This window comes from Aquarana catesbeiana, linkage group LG03 (genome assembly GCF_042186555.1).
Source record: "Aquarana catesbeiana isolate 2022-GZ linkage group LG03, ASM4218655v1, whole genome shotgun sequence".
NCBI classification, from domain to species: Eukaryota; Metazoa; Chordata; class Amphibia; order Anura; family Ranidae; genus Aquarana; species Aquarana catesbeiana.
This window is the reverse complement of record NC_133326.1, coordinates 126,868,288-126,895,209: the sequence shown is the minus strand read 5'-3', so window position 1 is coordinate 126,895,209 and position 26,922 is coordinate 126,868,288. Positions and strand designations below refer to the sequence as shown.

General features: G+C 44.8%; 1 protein-coding gene across 1 annotated transcript in view; it reads right to left on the bottom strand.

The window, feature by feature from the left end:
- Window positions 1-26,220, bottom strand: part of LOC141131654 (uncharacterized) — an 87,924-nt gene extending 61,704 nt beyond the window's left edge. The window contains exons 1-3 of the mRNA XM_073619187.1: window positions 26,004-26,220; window positions 9,105-9,734; window positions 2,431-2,490 (exon numbers count right to left, since the gene is read on the bottom strand). Of these exons, the coding sequence (XP_073475288.1) occupies window positions 2,431-2,490; window positions 9,105-9,728 (684 nt within the window). The 5' untranslated portion in view covers window positions 9,729-9,734; window positions 26,004-26,220. The remainder of the gene's footprint in view (window positions 1-2,430; window positions 2,491-9,104; window positions 9,735-26,003) is intronic.
- Between the last annotated feature and the right edge of the window lie 702 nt (window positions 26,221-26,922).

Here is a 26,922-nt window from a genome sequence, read left to right as displayed (position 1 = left end):
CTCTCTCTAACCTATATGCCCCGAATATCCAAACTTCTATGAATAGATGCAGCCAGGGGTTGAACACATAATGCAAATAATAAGGGAGAAAGCGGGCAGCACTGTTGGGTACCATTGGTTATTTGAGGGCATAAGGGGTCTTCACCTGGGACGTTGGATTGCTATAGAGATGGTGAATTGCTTGCAGAAAAGCCCCTCTAAACCCTATATGGCACAATGTAGCGAACAGGAAAGGCCAGCCAAGGAGGTCAAAAGCCTTTTCCACATTCAGGCTGAGTACCAAGGACGCTGAGCCTTTCCGATTCGCCATATCAATCAAATCTATGAATTTCCTAGTGTAATCCCCGGCCTGACAGAGGGGAACAAAGCCTACCTGATCCATGTGAATCAGGGAAGGAAGTATTGTATTCAAACAAACGGAAAGAAGCTTGGTGAAAATTTTTAAGTCTGCATTCAAAAGATCTATGGGCTGATCGCTATCACACAGCGAAGGGTCCTTATCTGGCTTTGAAATCAAAGTAATAAAAGATCTCTGCATATCTGATGGGATAGGGGTGTCCATGGAAATTTTTAGGATATAACCCACTATGTCAGCAGAGGGAGCTGTCCTCTACTCACACCTATTGATTTGATCTTTCCTTTAATTAAAGACCACTTTATGGTCTGTCTTCTGTGGTAAAATTAAAATTAACTTAACTTTAAAAAAATCTGGTATAATATTAAAATGTCCACCAATTAGGACAGTTTTCATAATCCAACCTGAACTAGCAAAATGATAGCCGAAATATGTATTGGTTTCCTTGGGCAATGCCTCTATTTTCAATGACACAAGGGACACAATGACACAAGGCACACATTTAATTCTATCACCACCTCTAAAAATTTAAAATGTAAACCTAATAAATGAATGCTGTTAGGAAAGAAACCAAGGTTTTAAACTGGGAATCTTAAATAAGAAGGGCGGTAAAAAGGTGATGATAACAAGCAAAGCAATCGGCCGTCAATCTTTACATTTTTATAATTCAACAAAGAGTGCTGGTGAGACGCACAAAATGATGAAAATACATCAAACGTCATCTCAAAGCCAACAAAGATCTTGTTAAATCCTCTTTGGGAGACAGTGTGGGGACAGCTTTAATCTCCTGAACGTAATCTTGTAAAAAAAAAAAAAGAAAGCAGGGAGAGAAGGGAGGTGGAATTAATTGCACTGAACAAAGTTGTTAGAATGATCCCAGCTCACTGTGTGTGTGAGATGAAAGGGGGACATAGATGAGATTGACTGGTTTCCAAGATAGGAGAAATTATAACCATAAATGTATGTAGATACTTTAACCGCTTATAATGAATAACAAGTGGAATATTTGGTACAACTCTGTAAGAGCAAAGTGGATTAGAGAATTCTGAGAATTAAATTTACCCCAAATCACAATGTTAAAGCGGAGTTCCGCCGAAAAAATAAATAAAATAAAAGTCAGCAGCTACAAATACTGCAGCTGCCGACTTTTAATATATGGACACTTACCTGTCCAGGGCGCCCGCGATGTCCTCACCCAAAGCCAATCTGTCTCTTGGCTCCTGGGTGGAGGCGCCGACATCTTCGATAGGGGAATCAGGAAGTGAAGCCTTGCGACTTCACAGCCTGGTTCCCTAATGCGCATGCGAGAGTCACGCTGCATGATCTCACTGGTCCCTGCTGTCTTCTGGGACCTGTGCGTCTCCCAGAAGACAGCGAGGGGACGGAGGAGGGGGTCAAACTAAAATAAATAAATTAATTAAAAAGTAACAATAAAAAAAATAAATAAAAAAATTTAAAGCTCTCCTGTCTCTGTGTGCTCGCACGCAGAAGCGAACGCATACGAAGGTCCCGCCCACATATGAAAACGGTGTTCAAACCACACATGTGAGGCATCGCCGAGAACGTTAGAGCGAGAGCAATAATTCTAGCCGTAGACCTCCTCTGTAACTCAAAACATGTAACCAGTAAAAAATTTTAAAGCCTCGCCTATGGGGATTTTAAAGTACCGAAGTTTGGCGCCATTCCACAAGCATGTGCAAGTGACATGTTAGGTATCCATTTACTCGGCTTACGTTTATCTTTCACATTATGCAAAAAAATTGGGCTAACTTTACTGCTTTGTTTTTTTTAAAGCACAAAACTGTTTTTCTTTTCAAAGAAAAAAACGATTTAGAAAAATTGCTGCGCAAATACTGTGCAAAATAAAAAGTTGCAACGACCGCCATTGTATTCTCTAGGGTCTTTGCTAAAAAAAACATACAAAACGTTTGGGGGTTCTATGTAATCTTCTAGCAAAAAAATTATGATTTTTACATGTAGGAGAGAAATGTCAGAATTGGCCTGGGTGGCAAGTGGTTAAAGGGTTAGCAGTTTGTGATTAGGAGCATAAATAATGGAATCTGTGGAACAAATACCTCCAAGGGATAATCCTCTGGAAACTCCAGCAAGATCTCCATCTCTTTCAGGTCAAAAGGCTAAAGGAAAGATAAATAAACAGATGAGTCTATGAACTTTATAAATACTAATAGGATAAAGATTACAGGTGCCACATGAACTCTCAAAGCTTTTTCCTAAGTAACCTAACATTTAACCGCTTGCGGACCAGCGGCCGCAGTCTTACTGCGGCAGGTTGGCTCTGCTGTGTGAAATCACGTTATTGTATGTGATCTTGTGAGGCTTGGCTAGCGGGCACATGTGCCCGCCGCGAGCTCCATAAATCCGACCGCGGGTCCCGCCCGCGATCGCCTCACGGAGAGAAAGAACGGGGAAATGCTAATATAAACAAGCATTTCCCCGTTCTGCCTAGTGACATTAACACTGATCACAGCTCCCTCTAATCGGGAGAGGTGATCAGTGTAGTGTCACACACAGCCCCTCCCCCCCACAGTTAGAATCACTCCCTAGGACACACTTAACCCCTGCAGTGCCACCTAGTGTTAACCCCTTCACTGCCAGTCACATTTACACAGTAATCAATGCATTTTTAATCGCACTGATTGCTGTATAAATGTGAATGGTCCCAAAATAGCAAAAGTGTCCGATATGTCGCAGTCACAATAAAAATCGCTGATCGCCGCCATTACTAGTAAAAAAAATGATAAAAATGCCATAAAACTATCCCCTATTTTGTAGACGCTATAACTTTTGCACAAACCAATCAATAAACGCTTATTGTTATTTTTTTAACCAAAAATATGTAGAAGAATACGTATCGGCCTAAACTGAGGGAAAAAAATGTTTTTTTAGATATTTTTGGGAATATTATAGCAAAAAGTTAAAAAAAAATGCGTTTTTTTTTTAAATTGTGGCTATTTTTTGTTTATAGCGCAAAAAATCAAAACCGCAGCGGTGATCAAATACCACCAAAAAAAAGCTCTATTTGTGGGGAAAAAAGGATGTCAACTTTGTTTTGAAGCCACGTCGCACGACCGCGCAATTGTCAGTTAAAACGACGCAGTGCTGAATCACAAGAAGTGCTCTGGTCTTAGTGGTTAAATTAGGCCAAACATCAACTCTAAAAGACATTATTCTCCAAAGTATGGGCTCCTTCATGGTCCAACCGGCTGCCTCTCCTTTATATTTTTGCTTCTTTGCCATGGAGAGGGAAGTGTTTTGCATGAAGCAGTGGCACTAAGGCTGCCCATAGATGAGTCTTTTTTTTTTTTTTTCATTCAACCAGTGGGTTTAACCAAAAAAATGACGAGATTCCCAGATTGTCAGAATACAATAGCTTGGCTTCCTCATTGATTACATTGATTAGCACTGCTGGCTATTGCCTACAGTGTTGACAGAGCAGGAAAAATCCAATAGTAGTAGTAGTTGTACAGAAGTCAAATCTGTAGATCCACTTCTGCACAACCACCCTGTCCATACATGGATTGAAATTCAGGTAGGTCCTGCTGAACTAACTGCATTTCGATCCATGAATGGCTGGCGTAAGGCAGAGGCAAAGGCACAGAATCCTCTTCTTGAGCAGGAAATTGTGTCTCTGCCTCACATAGAACATGTTCTCGCCTACAGCAAAAAAGAAGTGTTATGCCGCGTACACACGACCGGACTTTACGGCAGACTTTGTCCGACGGACTTTCCAAATGAACGGACTTGCCCACACACGATCAACCAAAGTCCGATGGATTCGTACGTGATGACGTACGACCGGACTAAAACAAGGAAGTTCATAGCCAGTAGCCAATAGCTGCCCTAGGGTCAGTTTTTGTCCGTCGGACTAGCATACAGACGAGCGGACTTTCCGACTGGACTCGAGTCCGTCGGACAGATTTGAAACATGTTTCAAATCTAAGTCCGTCAAACTTTTGAGAAAAAAAAGTCCGCTGGAGCCCACACACGATCGAATTGTCCGACGGACTCCGGTACGCCGGACCAAGTATGCCGGAAAGTCCGCTCGTGTGTACGCGGCATTAGACAACCAATAGCTGGTCAGACCAGAGTCTCTACTAGGAAAAGCCATTCAGGGTTGTAAATGTTATTTTTCTTATTGGCCGGGGAAGAAAAAGTAAGTCCACTTTAAAGGATAACTCCATTGAGCAGTAAATGATCATTTAACATATTGCCCACAATAAATTAGTGTGCCCACTGCAAATTGCACCATTTTGCTGCCATGAGTGCACTTGTGGTCTTAGTCTGCCGCTGCCTTCCCTTGAAACTTTCTGATGTGGGAAAGAGCTTTTCTAGTTCTATATGTATTATTTTTACATACATAAAGTGGGGAAAAAAAATTGTTGCGTTCATGACCTAGCTCTCACTAGTTTGGTAGGCCTATTGCATGGTACATTCAAGACAATGCTTCTACAGTTTTGCACATGTAACCACTGTACAGGCCAGCTACTAAGCAGCTTTTCCTGAAAAAGAGAATGAAAAGAAATGTATCTTTGCACCAAGTACATGAAACCCAACACTGGACATATAGTTAGGCGGTCTTTGGCACCAAGCTCACATCTACATTTCCCTGTCATTCCCCTAGGACTCCCTCTCCTTATAAATTATGCCTGGCCCTCGTCTAACAGTAAAACCTAATCTACCCCCTAACAATGAAGCTTAAAAGGAAACCTGGACTGAAAAAAATATGGGGCTGCCAACGCTTATGCACTTCTAAATGTACTACACTGTTGCCAAGATGTTTCTTGTATCAGAACCTCCCGAGTTACAAAACCGGAACAAGCATACAGATTAGACTGACTAGGGATGAGCTCAGGCGTGTTTGGATCCTAGGCCAAATCCACCAAGATGCTATCACCTGTACAGGGCAAATCATAAGTGGTCAAGTAATTCCTGCCTCACAGTTGCAAGTATACACGCTCCTTGTATGTGTGCAGAGTAAGGAATGCCCTGGCCACAGACGATGGTGACAGCTTCCTGGCAGGCTTTCTCACATGGGTTTGGACTAGAATCCAAACATGCCCTAGCTCATCCCTACTTCTGACCTGCATATTTTTTCCTGGTTAATGTATTGAAGCCACTGGATTGGTCTGATGGTCAGGAAACTAGCATCTTCAAGTTAGGGTGCCACAATCGCAAACAAATATATTATTTTAAATGAAAAAACTCCACAACAGAAACAAAGTCCGTTCACAGTCGAAGAAGTACTGATCTGAAATCACATGTGACCACTCCTGTGCTCCAACACCAAACCCAGCCACTTGCTTGAGGTATCAGATCTCTAACATAAAGGTCATAAACACATGAGGATAATCCAGGATAACTGTCAGATGAACCCCCCTGAGGGGTCATTCTTGTGCTCCCACACTAAACACAGCCTCTTACCAGAGAAATCAAAGATATCTGCAGCAACAAACATTTTGGGCGGAGTCTGAGTGGCTGTAACCATAATGCTTGCTGGCGCACTGCCTTTGGCTGTATTTCGTTTTTCCCATGTAAATACCCATTGTGCCTTTTATAATAAACATGTATGACAGTATCACACTATAAGGCCTCATGCACACTGGACGTTATAAAAATGGCAGCAGCTTTAGCTGTAAAATGTTTCTGTAAAAATGTTTTTTTTTGCGTTTTTTTAGTGTTTTTGCATTAGTGTTTTTTAGCGTTTGCGTTTTTTAGCAAAACTATACTCCCACAAAAGCTTATGGCTCAAAAACGCTCATAAACGCTGAATAGCTGCATTTTTCAGCTTTTTTTTAGTGTTTTTCAGAGTTAGAGCGTTTTTACAGCTGAAAAAACGCCTCTTCAAACCCACTAGTTTTGGGGTTTTTTTCCAGACAGAAGCAACAAAAGATTACAGCACACACATACAAAAATTACATTTAAATCCTGCAAGGCTATTTAAAACTCAGCAAAGAAGCAAATATATGGGGATTTGGTCACACCATCTGGCCATATGGTGCTTAAACCCACTTACTGCGTCAAAATACCCCATTATCAGTGGGTCCTACACTATACATCGAATGATAGATCCTGCTTCTCAACCATGGGAGAAATACACTCCTCTTTATGGGAGAATGGTGTGACCAAATCCCCATATTTTTGCTTATTTGCTGAATATGTTCAGGTGTTTTTAATGTCATTTTTGTATGTGTGCGCTGTAATATTTTGTTCTGTTTGTATGGTCTTAAGGCTGCACCATCTTTAATGTAATGCATTTTTAGGCTGCGCCCCCCCCCACAAGTCTTTGTTTTTCCAGACAGAAAACGCCCCTGCCTAAAACTGTTGATAAAAGCCTCTGTGTGCACGGACACATAGGATAACATGCTGGGGAGTTTACTGGCTGTAGAAAAAAAACGCTGAAGCCAAAAACAACAGTTGTACAAATGTCCAGTGTGCATGAGGCCTTAACCACTTCAGCCCTGGACCATTTGGCTGGCAAAAGACCAGAGCACTTTTTGCGATTCAGCACTGCGTCGCTTTAACTGACAATTGCGCAGTTGTGCGACGTGGCTCCCAAACAAAATTGACGTCCTTTTTTTCCCACAAATAGAGCTTTCTTTTGGTGGTATTTGATCACCTCTGCGGTTTTTATTTTTTGTGCTATAAACAAAAAAATAGCGACAATTTTGAAAAAAACACATGATTTTTTTACTTTTTGCTATAATAAATATCCCCAAAAAATATATTAAAAAAGTTTTTTTTTTTCTCCAGTTTAGGCCGATACGTATTCTTCTACATATTTTTGGTAATAAAAAAAAAAAAAAAATCGCAATAAGCGTTTGATTGGTTTGTGCACCAATTGGTTATAGCGTCTACAAAATAGGGGATAGTTTTATGGCATTTTTATTAATATTTTTTTTTTTTTTTACTAGTAATGGTGGCGATCAGTGATTTTTATCATGACTGCGACATTATGGCAGACAGATCGGACACTTTTGGCGCTATTTTGGGACCATTCACATTTATACAGCGATCAGTGCGATTAAAAATGCATTGATTACTGTGTAAACGTGACTGGCAGTGAAGGGGTAAACCACTAGGAGGCGCTGTAGGGGTTAAGTGTGTCCTAGGGAGTGATTGTAACTGTTGGGGGGATGGGCTATGTGTGACACGACACTGATCACCGGGAGCTGTGATCAGTGTCCTGTCACTAGGCAGAACGGGGAATTGCTTGTTTTCATCAGCATTTCCCTGTTCTTCCTCTCCGTGAGACGATCGCGGGTATCCCCGCAGACATCGAACCTGCAATCACACTCACGCAGCATGCGGCGGGCGCGCGTGCCCGCAAGCCGCTTCTTATAGGGCAACATACAGGTACGTTAATATGCCTGTATGTGCCCTTCTGACGACGAACATCGGTGTGAGCCGGTCGGCAAGCGGTTAACCTGTTCTTTTCCTCTCTCCATGGTCCATTTATGATGTTTTGCGAGGCCTACCTCAGTTATCCTGGATAGTACTCATGTGTTTATGACCTTCATGTTAGAGGTCTGATATCTCAAGCAAGTGGCTCGGTTTGACGTTGAAGCACAGGAGTGATCACGTGTGAGTTCCAATCAGCACTTCTTCACCTGTGGATGAACTTTGTTTCTATTGTGTCTATTTAAGACTGTATGGATTGGGTTATGGCATGTTTTGCTTATCAATTACACTTTTTTTGGTCCATATATACTTAAAGGTTTTATGCAACCCGTTGTGTAAATAGTTTTACGCAACAGGTTTTATGTATACAGTGGTACCGTGGATTACGAGCATAATTCATTCCAGAAGAATGCTTGTCATCCAAAGCACTCGTATATCAAAGCGAGTTTCCCCATAGGAGTCAATGGAAACTCAGATAATTCATTCCACGGTGACTGCAATTGTATGCAGTACCGCATGTGGCCAGGAGGTGGGGGGCGTCAGAGACACTCGGAAACACTAGGAGACCGCTCAGATGCACCCAGGAGCGTAGTGTTTAAAAGTATCTCCGAGCGGCTCAGAGTGTCACCGGTGCCCCCGCACCTCTGGCAAAATGCGGTACTGCACACCCCAGAGACTTGAATCCTGCTCATCTCGCGAGACAACGCTCGCAAACTGAGTCAGAATGTAAAAAAAATAGCTCGTATTGCGAAACGCTCGTAAACCGCGTTACTCGCAATACAGGGTATTACTGTGTAAACATTTTTTGTTGCTTTGTGTATGGACAATCACTGACTGCTGCAGTATAATTTTGTCAGTTTTTATTTTGGTTATCATTACAGATTCATTTTGTTTATCTATACACATTGATAGGTTTCCTTTAACCCTTGAAGTAATAAGTGCACTTTAAAACAAAAAGAACTCATTATTAATCTTCCCCTCCACCTATGCTAAACTACCACACCGTACCCTCCCCAGATACATACCTACTTTGCAATCACATTTACAGCCTCTGGTGTTAGTTTACATCCTACTAGCAAAGTTTCTGTGCCCCGGTAGCATCTGTGCAGTAGCTTTTTATAGATTTCTGTAGGGCCAGCTCCTGATCATCTCTTTTCTCCGGACAGGGCCGACTGGAAGTCTACGGAGAGCCACTGTGCAGTAGCACTAGGCACAAGTGGTTTTGTTCAAATAATGAAAACCAACACCAGAGGCCACAGGTGCAATTGCCGGGTACATATGCAATCAACTTTATAAAAAAAATAACTATCATGTGGGCTTGATATCTTACCCAATCTGGATCTGTAGGTTCAACTGTTATTCTGTAGTATGTAACTTTTCCATCTTCTCTTTCTTGAATGATGACTTTATCTTTTGGAAATCTCTTTAATAGCTGGGAAATCTCTGTCTTTCTTAGCTGAGCAGCAACTTCAGGAGTTACATTTGAGGCTCGGATGACTTCTGGAACTGCTATTGGCCGTTCCACCTTTTCCTTCGGAAATGGTTTCTTGCTTACAGAGTGGTCATCCTGTACTGGTGGAATCTTTTCTGGATGCCAGAACCTGCAGTTGGTCTCCATCGAACAGTAACCAGAGGCAAAATAGCGGCAGAGTCTTCTATTTCTATGAGGGACAGACTTCACCTCATTCTTGTTATGTGGTACAGACATCTCTGTTATACCACTTGCACCTACAGTTTCAGACATTTCTCCTGGATTATTGTTTTTTTCATAAGGTCTGACTTCTGGGCGTTGATGTAAAAAGCGACATCTTCGCCCAAACTGACAGTAACGACCCTGGGAAAAAAATCTACACAAGGGAGGTAGCTGCTTTTGTTGTACTGCAGGCTGACTCTGGTTACTGGTCTCTGTGATGCTGGAAGGGAGCTCTGCAGTTTGTAATTCAATCTCTGCCATTGTAACCTAGAAGACAAGATAATTCGGGTCACCTATGATGATTTGTACAAGGCATAATCCATGATAAGTAGTATATTAAAAGGACAAATATTGCCACATAATATATTGTCTTTAACATCCAAGCATTAGAAAGACCATATAAAGCTTCAAAATATTCTGATAAAAATATTAGTTGCATTGAACAGTATGGAACAGAATGACATACAGTCAGGTCCATAAATATTGGAACATCGACACAATTCTAATCTTTTTGGCTCTATACACCACCACAATGGATTTTAAATGAAACAAACAAGATGTGCTTTAACTGCAGACTTTCAGCTTTAACTTGAGGATATTTACATCCAAATCAGGTAAACGGTGTAGGAATTACAACAGTTTGTATATGTGCCTCCCACTTTTTAAGGGACCAAAAGTAATGGGACAGATTAACAATCATCCATCAAACTTTAATTTTTTAATACTTGGTTGTAAATCCTTTGCAGTCAATTACAGCCTGAAGTCTGGAATGCATAGACATCACCAGACGCTGGGTTTCATCCCTGTTGATGCTCTGCCAGGCCTCTACTGCAACTGTCTTTAGTTCCTGCTTGTTCTTGGGGCATTTTCCCTTCAGTTTTGTCTTCAGCAAGTGAAATGCATGCTCAAATCGGATTCAGGTCAGGTGATTGACTTGGCCATTGCATAACATTCCACTTCTTTCCCTTAAAAAACTGTTTAGTTGCTTTCGCAGTATGCTTCGGGTCATTGTCCATCTGCACTGAGAAGCGCCGTCCAATGAGCTCTGAAGAATTTTGCTGAATATGAGCAGATAATATTGCCCGAAACACTTCAGAATTCATCCTGCTGCTTTTGTCAGCAGTCACATCATCAATAAATACAAGAGAACCAGTTCCATTGGCAGCCATACATGCCCACGCCATGACACTACCACCACAATGCTTCACTGATGAGGTGGTATGCTTTGGATCATGAGCAGTTCCTTTCCTTCTCCATACTCTTCTCTTCCCATCACTCTGGTACAAGTTGATCTTGGCCTCATCTGTCCATAGGATGTTGTTCAAGAACTGTGAAGGCTTTTTTAGATGTTGTTTGGCAAACTCTAATCTGGCCTTCCTGTTTTTGAGGCTCACCAATGGTTTACATCTTGTGGTGAACCCTCTGTATTCACTCTGGTAAAGTCTTCTCTTGATTGTTGACTTTGATACACATACACCTACCTCCTGGAGAGTGTTCTTGATCTGGCCAACTGTTGTGAAGGGTGTTTTCTTCACCAGAATTCTTTGGTCATCCACCACAGTTGTTTTCCGTGGTCTTCCGTGTCTTTTGGTGTTGCTGAGCTCACCGGGGCGTTCTTTCTTTTTAAGGATGTTCCAAACAGTTGATTTGGCCACACCTAATGTTTTTGCTATCTCTCTGATGGGTTTGTTTTGTTTTTTCAGCCTAATGATGGCTTGCTTCACTGATAGTGACAGCTCGTTGGATCTCATATTGAGAGTTGACAGCAACAAATTCCAAATGCAAATAGCACACTTGAAATGAATTCTGGACCTTTTATTTGCTTCTTGTAAATGGGATAATGAGGGAATAACACACACCTGGCCATGGAACAGCTGAGCAGCCAATTGTCCCATTACTTTTGGTCCCTTAAAAAGTGGGAGGCACATATACAAACTGTTGTAATTCCTACACTGTTCACCTGATTTGGATGTAAAAACCCTCAAATAAAGCTGAAAGCCTGCAGTTAAAGCACATTTTGTTGCATTTCAAATCCATTGTGGTGGTGTATAGAGCCAAAAAGATTAGAATTGTGTCCATGTCCCAATATTTATGGACCTGACTGTATACTCTCTTTAAAAGTAATTTGTTAAAAAAAAAAAAAAATGTTAGACATTAAAGAAAGAGGGTGATTCATAGATAGTCTCAGTATACAATACAATTCCTGCCTCCTCACTGCCAAGCAGACCTATTTTATCTCTCTCATTAACACCTTAACATCTATCATCCCGTCCCCTTAAACTTTCTACTTCATCCTCCACTGCCTCCGCCCAACAACTCACTTACTGCCCAGGAGATCACCAATCACGTCAAACAGAAGATCGATACAAATTGCGAGGAAATCTCTACTGTTCAAATACTGTATCCTCCATGCTTTACACTTCATGCCCACAGGTACAATCATTACTTCCCTCTTTCAACCCCACTATAGACGAGGTTGCTAACAGCCATCCTACCACCTGACCTCTGGATCCTGTTCCCTCGCAAATGCTACGTTCACCCTCTGGCTCTATACTACACTCTCTAATCCACATCTTCAATCTCTCCCTCTCTTTTCTGGCATCTTCCCCAATGCTCTAAAACATGCACTTGTCAGCCCCATACTTAAAAAGGCCTCACTGGATCCATCGAATCTTAACAACCTACGCCCCTCATCTCCTTCTTATCAAAACTCCTTGAACGTCTGGTCTACAACCGACTGAGCGACCACCTTGCGGATAATAGCCTTCTTGATCCCCTTCAGTCTGGATTTCATCCTCAACACTCCACAGAAAGTGCTCTCCTAAAACAAACGATCTACTAACAGCCAAAACCAATGGACACTATTCTGTACTCCTACTCCTGGACCTCTCTGCTGTCTTTGATACGGCTGACCGCCCCCTCCTCCTCAAAAAACTCCATGCCTTTGGTCTCTGTGACTGTACTCTTCGCTGATTCTCTTCCTACATATCCAACCGCACCTTTAACATTACTTACAATTCTACTTCCACCTCTCCACTTACTTTCTCTGTTGGGTCCCCTAAGGTTCTGTTCTTGGATCTCTCCTATTTTCAATCTACACCTCCTCCCTGGGTCAGCTGATGACCTCTACGCTGATGACACCCAAATCTTTTTCTATACCCCTCAGCTCACTCCTTCAGTCTCCTCACGTACCATAATTTATATATATCAGTCCGGATGTCACACCACTTCCTCAAACTTAATCTATCCAAAACCGAACTTATAATTTTTCCTCCCCCACGTGCCTCTTCCCCTGATCTCGCTGTCAAAAATCAATGGCACAACCATAAGCCCATACCTGCATGCCAAAGTCCTAGGTGTAGTCCTGAACTCTTTAAGCCCCACATCCAATCACTGTCCAAATCTTGCCGCCTCAACTTCCGCAACATCTCCAAAAAAATGCCACCTCCTAACTAATGACACAACAAAGCTCTTAATTCCCTCCCTGGTCATCTCTCGCCTCGACTACTGAAACTCCCTCCTCATTGGCTTACCCCTACATAGTCTATACCCCCTTCAATCCATCATGAATGCTGCTGCCAGACTCATCCATCTCTCTGTCAATCCCTCCACTGACTTCCGCTCACCCAACAAATTAAATTCAAAATACTAACAATTGCTTACAAATCCATCCACAACTCTGCCCCCAGCTACATCACTGACCTAGTCTCAAAATACCAACCTAATTGTTCTCTTTGTTCTTCTCAAGACCTCCTTCACTCTAGCTCCCTCATCACCTCCTCCCATGCTCCCCTCCAGGACTTTTCCAGAGCCTCTCCAATCCTATGGAACTCCTTAATCCAATCTGTCCGATTATCTCCTACTCTTAGCTTTTAGATGATCCCTGAAACTCTCCTCTTCAGAGAAGCCTATCCTACCCATACCTAACAACTGTATTTTCATTTTCTCCATCTGATCATCCCCCACAGCTATACCTTTTGTTCCACTTGACCCTCTCTTCTAGATTGTAAGCTCTAATGAGCAGGGCCCTCTGATCCCTCCTGTATTGAATTGTATTGTTGTATACTGTTCACTTGATTTGGATGTAAATACCCTCAAATTAAAGCTGAAAGTCTGCAGTTAAAGCACATCTTGTTCGTTTCATTTCAAATCCATTGTGGTGGTGTATACAGCCAAAAAGATTAGAATTGTGCTGATGGCCCAATATTTATGGACCTGACTGTATAATGTTCTGGGGTTTATGTAATTTTATTGCCAAAAGTTAAGATTTTTACATGTACATGCAAAAAATAAAAAGAATTGCTCTGGAGCCAACTGGTTAACAATCACTGATATATCACTGATATATCAAACTTAAAGTGGGGTTCTGGCCGGGAAATTAAAGTTACGCTTACCGGTAACGTCTTTTCCAGTAGTCTTTCAGGACAGCCACATTGAGAGACCTTGGCTCCTCCTCTTCCTGGGAAACACTGCGCCAGCCCCCATGAACTTTCACCTCCCCCTGCCAGCCTCAGTTTTTTCTAGAGCACCTCCGGTTAGCTGGGGAGACACAAGAACACTTTAATAACATACTATCACATATTAATATTGTGCCCTTTTTTAGGTCTTCCTCAAGACCCCCCAAAACTTCGGGTGGGTACTAGGGCTGTCCTGAAAGACTACTGGAAAAGACGTTACTGGTAAGCGTAACTTTAATTCTCCCTTCCCGTCTTTCAGGACAGCCACATTGAGAGGATAGACGAGCACTTACCACTTAGGGTGGGACAACAGCTTGCAATACCTTTCGCCCAAAGGATTGTTCACTTGCTGATACCAGATCCACTCTGTAGTGTTTCACAAATGTAGTGAAACTGGACCATACGGCTGCTTTGCAAATCTGCTCTGGCGTTGCTCCAGCTCTTTCGGCCTGTGAAGCTGCCATAGCTCTGGTAAAGTGTGCTTTAATTCCCATGGGGGCCTCTCTACCCGCTAGCCTGTAGGCCTGACTAATAGCTATTCTGAGCCACCTGGCAATGGTGCGTCTAGACGCCTTCTGTCCCTTTCTTGCTCCGCAAAAAGAAATAAAGAGAGAGTCTGACTTTCTAAAACTCTTTGTCGGCTCCAAATAACGTAGGATACATCTCCTGACGTCTAAAGTGTGAAACCTAAATTCCCTTTCACTTGAGGGATTATGACAAAAAAATTACTTCTTGGCTTCTATGGTATTTTGAAGCCACCTTCGGTAGAAAAGCCGGGTCAGTCTTAAAAACGACTATCCGAAAATACAACACAAAAGGGTGGTCTAATTGAAAGGGCCTCTATTTCACTGACCCTCCTGGCTGTGGTTACAGCCACCAAAAAAACAGCTTTATATGTTAGGTCCTTTAGAGTACACTCCTCTAAAGGTTCGAACGGGGGTTCAGTCAGAATCTGCAAGACCAGGGAAAGGTCCCTCTTAGGGAAGGAAGGACCCTGCACTGGTCTCTGTCTTGACAGGGCTCTGAAAAACCTGACCACCCAGGTGTTGGTGGCCAGGGATTTCTCAAGGTATGCGCTAAGTGCTGAAACCTGGCTCTTAAGGGTACTGATGGCTAACCCCTTATCAGCCCCGCACTGCAGAAACTCCGGGACTGCTATAGGGCTCTGCACCTTAAAAGAGTTTTCTAGGCACCAAGCCTTAAAACGCCCCCCAACCTTTTGGTAGATTTGGCGCGTCTCCTCTTTTTTACTATCAAGGAGGGTGGCTACCAGTTGATCCGAAAAGCCCTTGCTTCTTAGAATCTCTTCTTCAGAAGCCAAGCGGCTAAGTTCCAGCGGGCTACCTGGGGACAGAGAACTGGGCCCTGCGACAGGAGATCCTTCCTGGACGGAAGGAGCCAGGGAGGTTCCGCCGCATACTGACCGAGAATCGAGAACCAAGCTCTCTTGGGCCAGTACGGAGCCACTAAAATTAGTGTGGTGTTTTCTACCTGGAATTTTCTTAGAACTGCTGGCAGAAGCACCAGGGGTGGGAAGGCGTAGCAAACTCTGAAGTGCCAACTTTGTGTCAGAGCGTCTACCCCTAACGCGTTCTCCCATCTGTTGAGAGAGAAGAAGTATGGGGTCTTTGTATTGCTCCCTGAGGCAAATAGGTCTACCTCTGGGAGGCCCCATCTCCTGACTATGAGGTCGAACACCTCCTGATTAAGTACCCAGTCCGCCTCTCTCAGCTGTGTTCGGCTGAGAAAATCGGCCACTACGTTCTCCTTCCCTTTTAGGTACACTGCTGAAAGGGACAGAGCATTGGCTTCTGCCCAGCCGAGAATCTCTGTGCCTAGGCTTAACAGCACCCCACTTCTCGTGCCACCTTGCTTGTTTAAATAAGCAATGACCGAAGAGTTGTCGGACCTTACCTGGATATGTTGTCCCAGTAGGTCTTCCCTGAAAGTTGTGAGTGCCAGTCCTACTGCTTTTAGTTCTTTCCAGTTGGAGGACCTTTTGAGCTCCTCCTCCTTCCATGTCCCCTGCGCCAACTGAGGTCCCAGATGTGCCCCCCAGCCTCTGCCACTTGCGTCCGTAGTAATCACTCTGGACACTGGAATGATCCATAGGCGCCCCTGTGACAGATTTATCTGCTTCCTCCACCACCAGAGGGACCTTTTGACCCGAGGAGGGATAGAAAGCAGAGTGTTTAAAGACTCCTGGCTGTGGTCCCACACCTTTAGAATCAGTGCCTACAGGGGACGGAAGTGAAGGCCTGCCCACTGGACTGCCAGGATGGCAGATGGCAGAAGTCAGTAGGCCGAGGGTTGACATGGCCACCCGTATTGGTACCTGCTGATTGCTCTGAAGGCATGCTACTGCTTGGTCTAGCTTCAGAATTTTCTCTGGTGGGAGAAAAACTCTTAGCCGAGTAGAATCCAGCAGGTATCCCAGATAGGAAATCTGTTGAGCTGAAATGGTGCGAAGAGAAGAAGATCGTCTAGGTAAGCAATAATTGATACCCCCCTGATTCGCAAAAAAGCCATGGCCTCCGCCATGACTTTCGTAAATACTCGGGGTGACGAGGATAGGCCAAATGGCAGCCCCTGAAACTGCAGGTGAATAGTTTCGTCTTCTACCTTTACTGCCAGGCGCAGGAATTTTTGAAAGGCCTCCGCAATGGGGATGTGGAGGTAAGCGTCTTTCAAATCCAGTAACACCATGTAACAGTTCTGGGGAAGTAACGCCCTGACAGTGAATATCGATTCCATCCGGAATCTTTTGTAAACAATCACTTTGTTCAGAGGTTTCAGGTTTAGAATTAACCTGTAACTCCCCGAGGGTTTTCTCACCACGAAAACGTGTGAATAAAAGCCTGTCCCTTCTTCTTCCTTTGGAACTCTGCACACCACATTTTGTTGTTCTAGTTCCTTTAATGCCCCTAGGAGGGCCTCTGCTTTTGCCGAACACCTGGGGAGAAGCGTTATTAAGCTTCGACATGGAGGGAGTTTTGTAAATTCCAGACAATATCCCCTTCGTATGATCCCCAGTATAAATTGGCTGGGGGAGATTACTTCCCATTGTGGAAGGAAGGCTCCCAATCTTCCCCCCACTGTGACCCCCGAGTCACTGGGTCTTACTGGGCTGTTCAGGAGGGCGAAAAATCGCTCCTCCTTTGCCCTTACCCCTTTGGCTCAAAGTCTTTTTCTCCTGTGACTTGGGAGGCCTTCTTTTTTGTGGACGAAACCCCTTCCTGGGTTGATTTGGGGGTTTTCGTTTTACTGGGAATGCTTTCTTTTTATCCGCGGTACGGTCTAATACTGTCTCTAGACCTGGGCCGAAGAGCAGATCACCGGTCAGCGGAATGCCACACAGTTTGACCTTTGATGCATTGTCGCATGGCCACGTTTTGAGCCAGAGGGCTCTTCTGGCTGAGTTGGCAAGTGCCGCAGTCCTGGCTGACATGCGCACTGACTCGGCCAAAGCATCCGCTATGTATGCTACCCTCTTAGCATAGTTGGAAAGGACGCTAAAATAGTCTCCTTTGCCGTACCTGCCTCAATATGAGCCTGGATTTGCGTAAGCCAGTGCTCGAGGTTTCGGGCCACCACCGTGACTGCCATCTCTGGTTTCAGATTACCTAGAGTTGATTCCCAGGTCTTTTTTAACAGGGACTCAATTCTCTTGCCTGCCACTTTAGCTGAGGTGGCGGCCCCTGGTTGGGAAGATGCAGAGTCCGGTGCTAAGCGTGGGGTTGTATTCTGCTATGCAGGTGAGGGTTTAAGGGGGATCTGTAACCCTTCAAACAGGGTCTTAAATGATTGGAAGGTTGAAGATAATTCCTTAACTGATGCTGCTAACCCTGACTCCTGTTCAGAAGTTCTTTCGTCAACAAGAGCATCAATACAGTTCTTATATAATACCTTTTTCCAAGCCTCCCCCAGGGTGTCCCTACAGGAGGCACACTTTCTCTTAGAGCTATGTGGGGGCTTTTTCTCAGAAGATTTCTGAAAAACATGGAAAAACCAAATACCAATCAATATCCCCACAAAGCCTCACACAGAAATACAACCATGGGGAGATTCAAGTCCCTCCTTTAAAAATGAGGGACCTGGTCTCCCCCCCCCCTCTGCCCACCTAGAGGGGTTCCTTCCCCTCCCCCCAGTACAGGAACCATAAGGGGGAGGGAAAGCCTAGGTAGAGGGGGAACCCTTCCCTAGGGTACCCTTACCTTAGGCTGGCTGGAGCTGGCATCGCTGAGCGCCGTCTGAGCATCTGCTTCCGACATGCTAGTGGGCGGCCTGTGGAGTCTTCACACTGCCTGTGCAGTGAACAAACTCCTCTCCAGCCTGTGCCCGGCCCTCTATCAGCGCCGCACGACCCGGAACCGGAAGTCGCGGGTCAAATGACACACTTCCGCCCCCCCCCCGCCGGAAATGATGTCACCCGCCGTCCGGCCCGCTCGGCTCCACTGCGGCCTGTACCCTGTACAGGGGGGACAGAGATGCCTCCTGCAAACAGCCCTGTGGCTGTGAAAGTGGGCCCCCCCAGACTTCCACCAGCGCTCGGCGAAGTGGAGGAGGCGGACAAGATGCGGCTGGTATGTAGCCTGCCGCTGCCCCAGAGACCCCTGTCTCCTTAGTTAGGGATTTTTAGCAATATAGCCCCCAGTCTCCCTGACTGTTTTAGGCCTGGTTCCTAACGCAGTGTCTCCCCACCGGGGGAAACACAAACAACTGAGGCTGGCAGGGGGAGGGGAAAATTTATGGGGGCTGGCGCAGTGTTTCCCAGGAAGAGGAGGAGCCAAGGTCTCTCAATGTGGCTGTCCTGAAAGACGGGAAGGGAAATTTTTTTTTTTAAAGTCAGCAGCTACAACCACTGTAGCTGCTGACTTTTAATAAGCACACTTACCTGTCCTGGGTGCCCTCGATGTCGGCCGCCCGAGGCCGACCCATCCCTCGGCTCTTGGGTCCCGACACCGCCATTCCAACTAAGGGAAACAGGCAGTAGAGTCTTGCGGCTTTACTGCCCATTTCCTACTGCACATACGTGAGTCGCTCAGCGCTTTGTGAATGGGACGCGATGTGTTGTGGGACACACGCAGTTCCCATAACACACTGCGCCTCCATTCCACAGAAGACAGCGCGGGGAGAAGACTTTAGATCACCGAGGCAGATTAGGAAGACTGCCTAGCAACAGCCATTTCAGGTGAGTTAAAATTTCCTCCATTTTTTTAGGAATTTTTTAATGCAATTTTTTTTTTAGGGTGGACCTCCACTTTAAGTAAAAGAGAGAAACATAAAACCAATGTGATATTTTACACCGTTTATGATAAACTAACGCATTAGTATCTGGTTTGATAAAAAGTAGTAGCAATTCTCAAGGTGCTCATCAAATATTTTGGTTCTAATTTTGCCCTTCGTGTGCTTCATTTGCTCACAAATATAGGTGCTGCTGAGAACTGATGACATGAATTAGGCATGATTGTGAAGAGTGGGATATTTTTCTTTGAGAAAATAAAATGTATAAAAGTCCAGTAAAGAGACACTGTCAAACTCTTACGCTTCGGTCGCATGTGTTCACTAAGGCCCCTTTCACAATTGTATGACTTGAACCACTGCCTGTGAAATCTTGAGGTCTATGGACCTCAAGTTGCATTAAAGTCGGATCAAAGTAGTGCAGGAAGTACCTTGAAGTCGCACAGATATGAACGGTATTCATTGGAAATCATGGGGTACGACTTGTCCTGTGATTTGGGACTGCAAAGTTGCATGACAAGTTGCACAATCAACATTTTTTTTTAAGTTTAATAATTTGTGTTGGGCAGCATTCATGGCTGTCTTGGGCTGAATTGCACATTGCTTTAAAGTGATTGTAAAGTCTCGTTTTTTTTTTCCTTATAAAAATAACAGACATGTTATACTTACCTGCTCTGTTGTAGTGGATTTGCACAGAGCAGCACGGATCCGCCTCTTCTCGGGTCTCTATTCTGTGCTCCTGGCACCTCCCTCCTATTCAGTGGCCCCACAGCAAGCAGCTTGCTATAGGGGCACCCGAGCCGGGTCACAACTCCCTTTATCCATTCAGACACGGAACCCAGCCCCGCCCCCTCTCTGCCCATGTGCCCTTACTATGAGGTTCCCAATCCATTTTTCTTTTGTTTCAGGCCCGCCCCCTCTCTCCCCTGATTGGCTAACTGTCTTTGATGACAGAAGTGGGAGCCAATGGTGCCGCCGTTGTGTCTCAGCCAGTTATGAGTGAGAATCTCAGAGGGCTGAGGCACTGGTGGACATTGCTGGACAGAGAGGGACCTCAGGTAAGTGTTACGGGGGCTGCTCTACACAGAAGGCTTTTTATTTTTTATAGAATGCATTAAGATGAAAAAAAAAAACATCTGACTTTACAATCCCTTTAAGTCGTGTAAGTTGTGAGGTGAGGCCTCCAAGGATTGGATCTGTTTTTTCCAGCACATTCCACAGATGCTCGATTGGATTGAGATCTGGAGAATTGAGGCCAAGTCAACACAAAAAAATCTGTGTTATGTTCCTCAAACCATTCTTAACCACTTGCCGCCCGCCATATAGCAAAATGACGGCGGCAAAGTGGTTTCAATATCCTGACCGGACGTCATATGACGTGATCAGGATATTGAGCCGCTGCGCGCCCCCGGGGGAACGCATCACGGCGATCGTTGTTGCGGTGTGTCAGTCTGACACACCGCAACTCCGATCTAGGTAAAGAGTCTCTGTCGGAGACTCTTTACCACGTGATCAGCCGTGTCCAATCACGGCTGATCACGATGTAAATAGGAAGAGCCGGTGATCGGCTTTTCCTTTTTGCGTCTGACAGACACGAGTAGAGGAGAGCCGATCGGCTGCTCTCCTGACAGGGGGGGTCAATGCTGATTGTTTATCAGCACAGCCCCCCTCAGATCCCGCCCAGGACCACCAGGATGGCCACCACACTGGACCACCAGGTATGCCCCCTAGACCCCCAGGGAAATAACAATATGTGCCCAGGCAGCTGCCAATCAGTGCCCACTCCAATGCCTACCACTGCCAGTGCCACCAGGGATGCCTATCAGTGCCATCTTTCAGTGTCGCCTATCAGTGCCCATCAGTGCCAACCAGTGCCACCCATGAGTGCCCATCAGTGCCGCCTATCAATGCCCATCAGTGCTGCATATCAGTGCCACCCATCAGTGCCACCTCATCGGTTCCGCCGTATCAGTGCCTGTCAGTTCTGCCTTATCAGTGCCCATCAGTGAAAGAGAAAACTTACTTATTTACAATTTTTTTAACAGAAACAAAAGCAAAACTTATTTTTTTCAAAATTTTCTGTCTTTTTTTATTTGTTTAACAAAAAATAAAAACTGCAGAGGTGATCAAATACCACCAAAAGGAAGCTCTATTTGTGGGAACAAAATGATAAAAATTTAGTTTGGGTACAGTGTTGGATTACTATGCAAGTGTCATTCAAACTGTGACAGCGCTGAAAGCTGAAAATTGGTCTGGGCGGGAAGGTGTCTAAGTGCCCGGTATTGAAGTGGTTAAATTCATCAGTTTAGGCCACCTTCTTTAGTCAGTGGTCATGTTCTGATGCTCACATGCCCATTGTAGGCACTTTAGGCTGTGGACACAAGTCAGCATGGGCACCCCAACCAGTCTGCAGTGACACAGCCTCATACACAACAAACTGCAATGCAATGTGTGTTCTAACACTTTTCTATCAGAACCAGCATTAATGTTTTCAGCAATTTGAGCTCCAGTAGCTCTTCTATCGGATCAAACTACATGGGCCAGTCTTGATTCCCCACACACATCAATGAGCCTTGGCCGCCCAATACCCTGTCGTCATTTCTCCTTGCTTGGATCACTTCCGGTTGCTCCTGACCACAGTAGATCAGGAACATCCCACAAGAGCTGCTGTTTTGGGTATGCTCAGAACCATTTTATTTAGCCATTACAATTTGGCTTTAGTCATAGTCACACAGATCCTTATGCTTGCCACTTTTTTCTGCTTTCAACACATCAACTTCAGGGACAACCTGTTCATATGCTGCCTAATTTTCACCCACAGACTTTCAGATGCCATTGTAATAAGAAAATCAATGTTATTCACTTTACCTGTGAGTGGTCAGAATGTTATGGCTGATCAATGTATGTGCTGGTTGTTTAATGACATTTCGATTTTAACCACTTGCCGCCCGCCATATAGCAAAATGATGTTGGCAAAATGGTTGCGATATCCTGACCGGACATCACTGTATTCGTCTGTTTTCTCCCATTTCTCTGAGGATTGCAGCAATTTATAGGCCTCCAGGACCGGTATCGCGCTTTCTTGATGACTTTGCTGCCTGGCTACCCTACTTTCTCTCCTCTGAAATACCCACCATTATTCTTGGTGACTTTAACATTCCTGTCAATGTTAACAGCCCAACTACAGCTAAACTTCTCAACTTAACCTCATCTTTTGACCTAACCCAATGGACACATACTTCCACTCACTCCAATGGTAATACCCTTGACCTTGTATTCTCCCATCTCTGCAACCCTGGCAACCTCACCAACACCCCCTTTCCTCTATCTGATCACAACCTCATTACTTTCACTGTATCCTTGCCTCCAACCACCCATCCCTCCAAGCAGCAAACAATTACTTGTAGAAACCTTCGTCACTTTAACCCTTCTCTTCTCTATTCTGCTACTGACCACCTATATGACATAATCTCTCCCCTGTCCTGTCCTGACCTGGCCACTTCTGTCTATAACAGTTCACTCTCATCATCACTAGATGCACTTGCTCCTCTAACCACACGAAGAATCAGGCCCCGACCGTTACAACCCTGGCAAACTGACAACACTAGAAATCTCAAGAGACATTGCCGTGCTCTTGAACGAATGTGGCGTAAAACCAAATGCTTGCAAGACTTCACCCTATATAAATCTGCCCTTGTAAAATACAATTCATGCCTCCATGCTGCCAAACAAGCCTACTTTGTCTCTCTTATTAATTCCTTGTCATCCAGTCCCCGTCGGCTCTTCTCAACCTTTAACGCTCTGCTTCGTCCACCACCCCCTCTACCCACTAACTCACTCACTGCCCAAGAGATTGCCAATCACTTCAAAGACAAGATCGATGCAATTCGTGAGGACATCTCCACTGTGCGTACGTCTTCCCCACCCAACATACCTTGCCTAGCAGCACATTCAACACTCTCCTCTTTTGAATTGGCTACTACGGAAGAGGTTACAAAAATGTTCTCGGATGCCCACCTAACCAATTGTCCCTTGGATCCTGTTCCCTCACAACTACTACGGTCACCCTCTTCTTCTATCCTATGCTCCCTCACTCACATCTTCAATCTCTCCCTCTCTAGTGGCATTTTCCCCTCCCCTCTAAAACATGCGCAGATCACTCCCATTCTTTAAAAGCCCTCAATGGACCCTAACGACCTGAACAACTTAAGACCCATCTCATTACTCCCATTCACCTCTAAACTTCTAGAACGCTTAGTCTACAACCGTCTTAGCTCCTACCTCAATGAAAATTGTCTTCTTGACCCCTTACAGTCTGGCTTTCGCTCGCAGCACTCCACGGAAACTACCTTACTAAAACTCACTAACGATTTACTAACTGCTAAAACCAACAGCCAGTACTCCATACTCCTACTACTTGACCTCTCTGCGGCCTTTTATACTGTTGACCACCTGCTCCTTCTCAAACTACATTCCCTTGGCCTCCGAGATTCTGCTCTATCCTGGTTCTCTGCCTATTTATCACAGCGCTCCTTCAGTGTCACCTACAACTCTGTCTCCTCCTCTCCATTGCCCCTTTCTGTGGGGGTCCCCCAAGGCTCGGTTCTTGGACCCCTTCTCTTCTCTATCTACACCTCCTCCCTTGGTCACTTAATAACTGCCCACGGCTTCCAATACCACTTATACGCTGATGACACCCAAATCTATCTGTCTACTCCTCACCTCACTCCTTCAGTCTCCTCTCGCATTACTAACTTACATATCAGCATGGATGTCGCACCGCTTCCTTAAACTAAATCTCTCTAAAACTGAGCTATTAATATTCCCCCCCGCCCGTGCCCCCCTCCATGACTTTTCCATCAAAATCAACAATGCAACCCTCAGTCCTTCCTCTCACGCCAGGGTACTAGGTGTAATCCTAGACTCTGACTTGTCATTTCAGCCTCATATCCAATTGCTGTCAAAAGTTTGTAGAATTCACCTCCGTAATATCTCTAAAATTCGCCCTTTTTTAACAAATGAAACCACCAAGCTCCTCATTCACTCCCTTGTTATCTCTCGCCTTGACTATTGCAACTCCCTTCTCATTGGCCTGCCTCTCCATAGGCTATCCCCTCTCCAGTCTATCATGAATGCTGCTGCCAGACTTATCCACCTTACCAACCGCTCAGTGTCTGCCAACCCTCTACTTCAATCCCTACACTGGCTCCCAATCACCCAGCGAATTAATTTCAAAATTCTAACCACAACATACAAAGCCATTCACAACTCTGCCCTGGGCTACATCACTAATCTTGTCTCCAAATATCACCCAAATCGACCTCTGCGCTCCTTTCAAGACCTCCTGCTTTCAAGCTCTCATCTCCTCCTCCCATGCTCGTCTCCAGGATTTCTCCAGAGCCTCTCCCATCCTCTGGAACTCGCTACCTCCATCTATCCGGCTATCCCCTACTCTTGCTACCTTCAGGCAATCCCTGAAAACTCATCTCTTCAGGAAAGCCTATCACGTCTCCAACTAATCTCCTACCACTTCCACCAGCTCATTCCCCACAGTTACCACCTTTTGTACCACCTGCCCCACCCTATTAGATTGTAAGCTCTTCTGAGCAGGGCCCTCTTAATCCTATTGTATTGTATTGTATTATAACTGTACTGTCTCCCTTTTATATTGTAAAGCGCTGCGTAAACTGTTGGCGCTATATAAATCCTGAATAATAATAATATGACGTTGTCAGGATATCAAGCCGCTGCGCAACCCCCGGGGGCGCGCATCGCGGCGATCGTTGTTGCGGCGTGTCAGTCTGACACACCACAACTCTGATCTAGTTAAAGAGTTTCTGATAGAGACTCTTTACCACGTGATCAGCTGTGTCCAATCAGGATGTAAACAGGAAGAGCCGTTGATCGACTTTTCCTCACTCATGTCTGACAGACGTGTGTAGGAGGAGAGCCGATCGGCTGCTCTCCTGACGGGGGGGGGGGGTCTGTGCTGATTGTTTATGAGCGCAGCCCACCCTCGGATGCCCGTCCTGGACCACCAGGATGCCACCCTAGACTATGCCAATCAGTGCCAATGACAAATGCCTGCCAGTGCCACCAGTGATGCCTATCAAGAAAATCCAGTGCCAGCCATCAGTGCCGCCTATCAGTGCCACCCATAAGTACCCATCAGTGCAGCCTTTCAGTGTCTCCTATCAGTGCTGCCTATCAATGCCACCTATCAGTGCCCATCGTCAGTGCCACCTCATTGGCCTTATCAGTGCCCAGTGGAGAAAACGTACTTATTTACAAAATTTTATAACACAAAGAAAACTGTTTTTTTTTTCAAAATTTTGGGGGTTTTTTTTATTCGTTTAGCAAAAAATAAAAATCCCAGAGGTGATCAAATGCCACCAAAATAAAGCTCTATTTGTGGGAACAAAATGAGTTTTAGTTTGGGTACAGTGTAGCATGACCGCACAATTGTCATTTAAAAAGTGACAACGTGGAAAGCTGAAAATTGTCCTGGGCAGGAAGGGGGTAAAGTGCCTGGTATTGAAGTGGTTAAAATTGTATATACAATATATTGTTTGTATTATGACACAAAACCCTATATGTCTTTTGCTCCTCTGTTTATATAGTGTAACCTCCAGGATTAGTGTTCTCCTCACATTATTATCAGATCTCTGTGTCATGCAGCTCCCAAAACTGGTAACATGGCAGCACATGGGCAGGGCCACTGCAATGGCGCACAGCTCCACCATGCCAGGCACAGCTCCACTCTGTATACAGGGCCGTCTACTCAAACTATAAACAAGATTTCTGACAAGGAAACTGCTTGCAGTTCCTGTTTACCCACCTGAAATCCAGCCTCCAGCCCCTCACTGCTGCCTTCACCGACCTGGTCCCTAACAATTAGCTTCCCCGGGTACGCGAACTGATGTCTTTAGTTCCGGGCTCTTCGCCGCCCTGCAGTCAGTGGGTGCAGAGTACAGGGGCAGGGATCGCTGTGTACACCGCAAACTACAGCAGGCTCACTCCCTATACTACACCGTGTGTGTCACCAGCACATGTGACTAAAGAGTATCACAGTACGGGGATAAATGGTGTTATTGTAAATCGAACCAGCAGGTGATATTTATGGATCCTACACTGGACGTTCTATAAACAACTTGCTATGGCTGGCAGAACTGTAAAAACTCTCCAACTGTCCTGTTTATGCTCCTATTATTATTATTACTATTATATATTTATCAGTTTACCCACTTCAACACGGGCCAATTCTGGTGCTTCTCACACATAAAATCTACATATTTTACGAGAATTTTCGTTTGACAGAATACGTCAAAAGTGACCTAACGTGTTGAATAGTTTTCTTTGTATTCTTTCGTTTCTGAGCATGCGTAGTCTTGCTCTTACACTCTTTTCTTTTTTGGTGTATGGAAACTGTACTAATGAAACGAAAATCAGAATGTTGAGTTCACATCACAAAAATTTTATAGTCTGCACATTCAGCTTTTGTCTGACGAAATCGGCTGTCAAACGCACCGTACTAACGATAAGATTTGCAGACGATCGGTCCTCATAACACAATTGACGTCTGAAAATCAAAGCCTGTGTATGGGCCTTTAGTTCGTAGGATTCAATATTGAGTTGGCCCACCCTTTGCAGCTATAAAGCCTCATACACACGATCAGATTGTTGGCCAACCAAGCGTCTGATTTTTGTCCAAAGGGCGTGTGCCAGGAACTTGTCTTGCATACTAACGGTACACGATT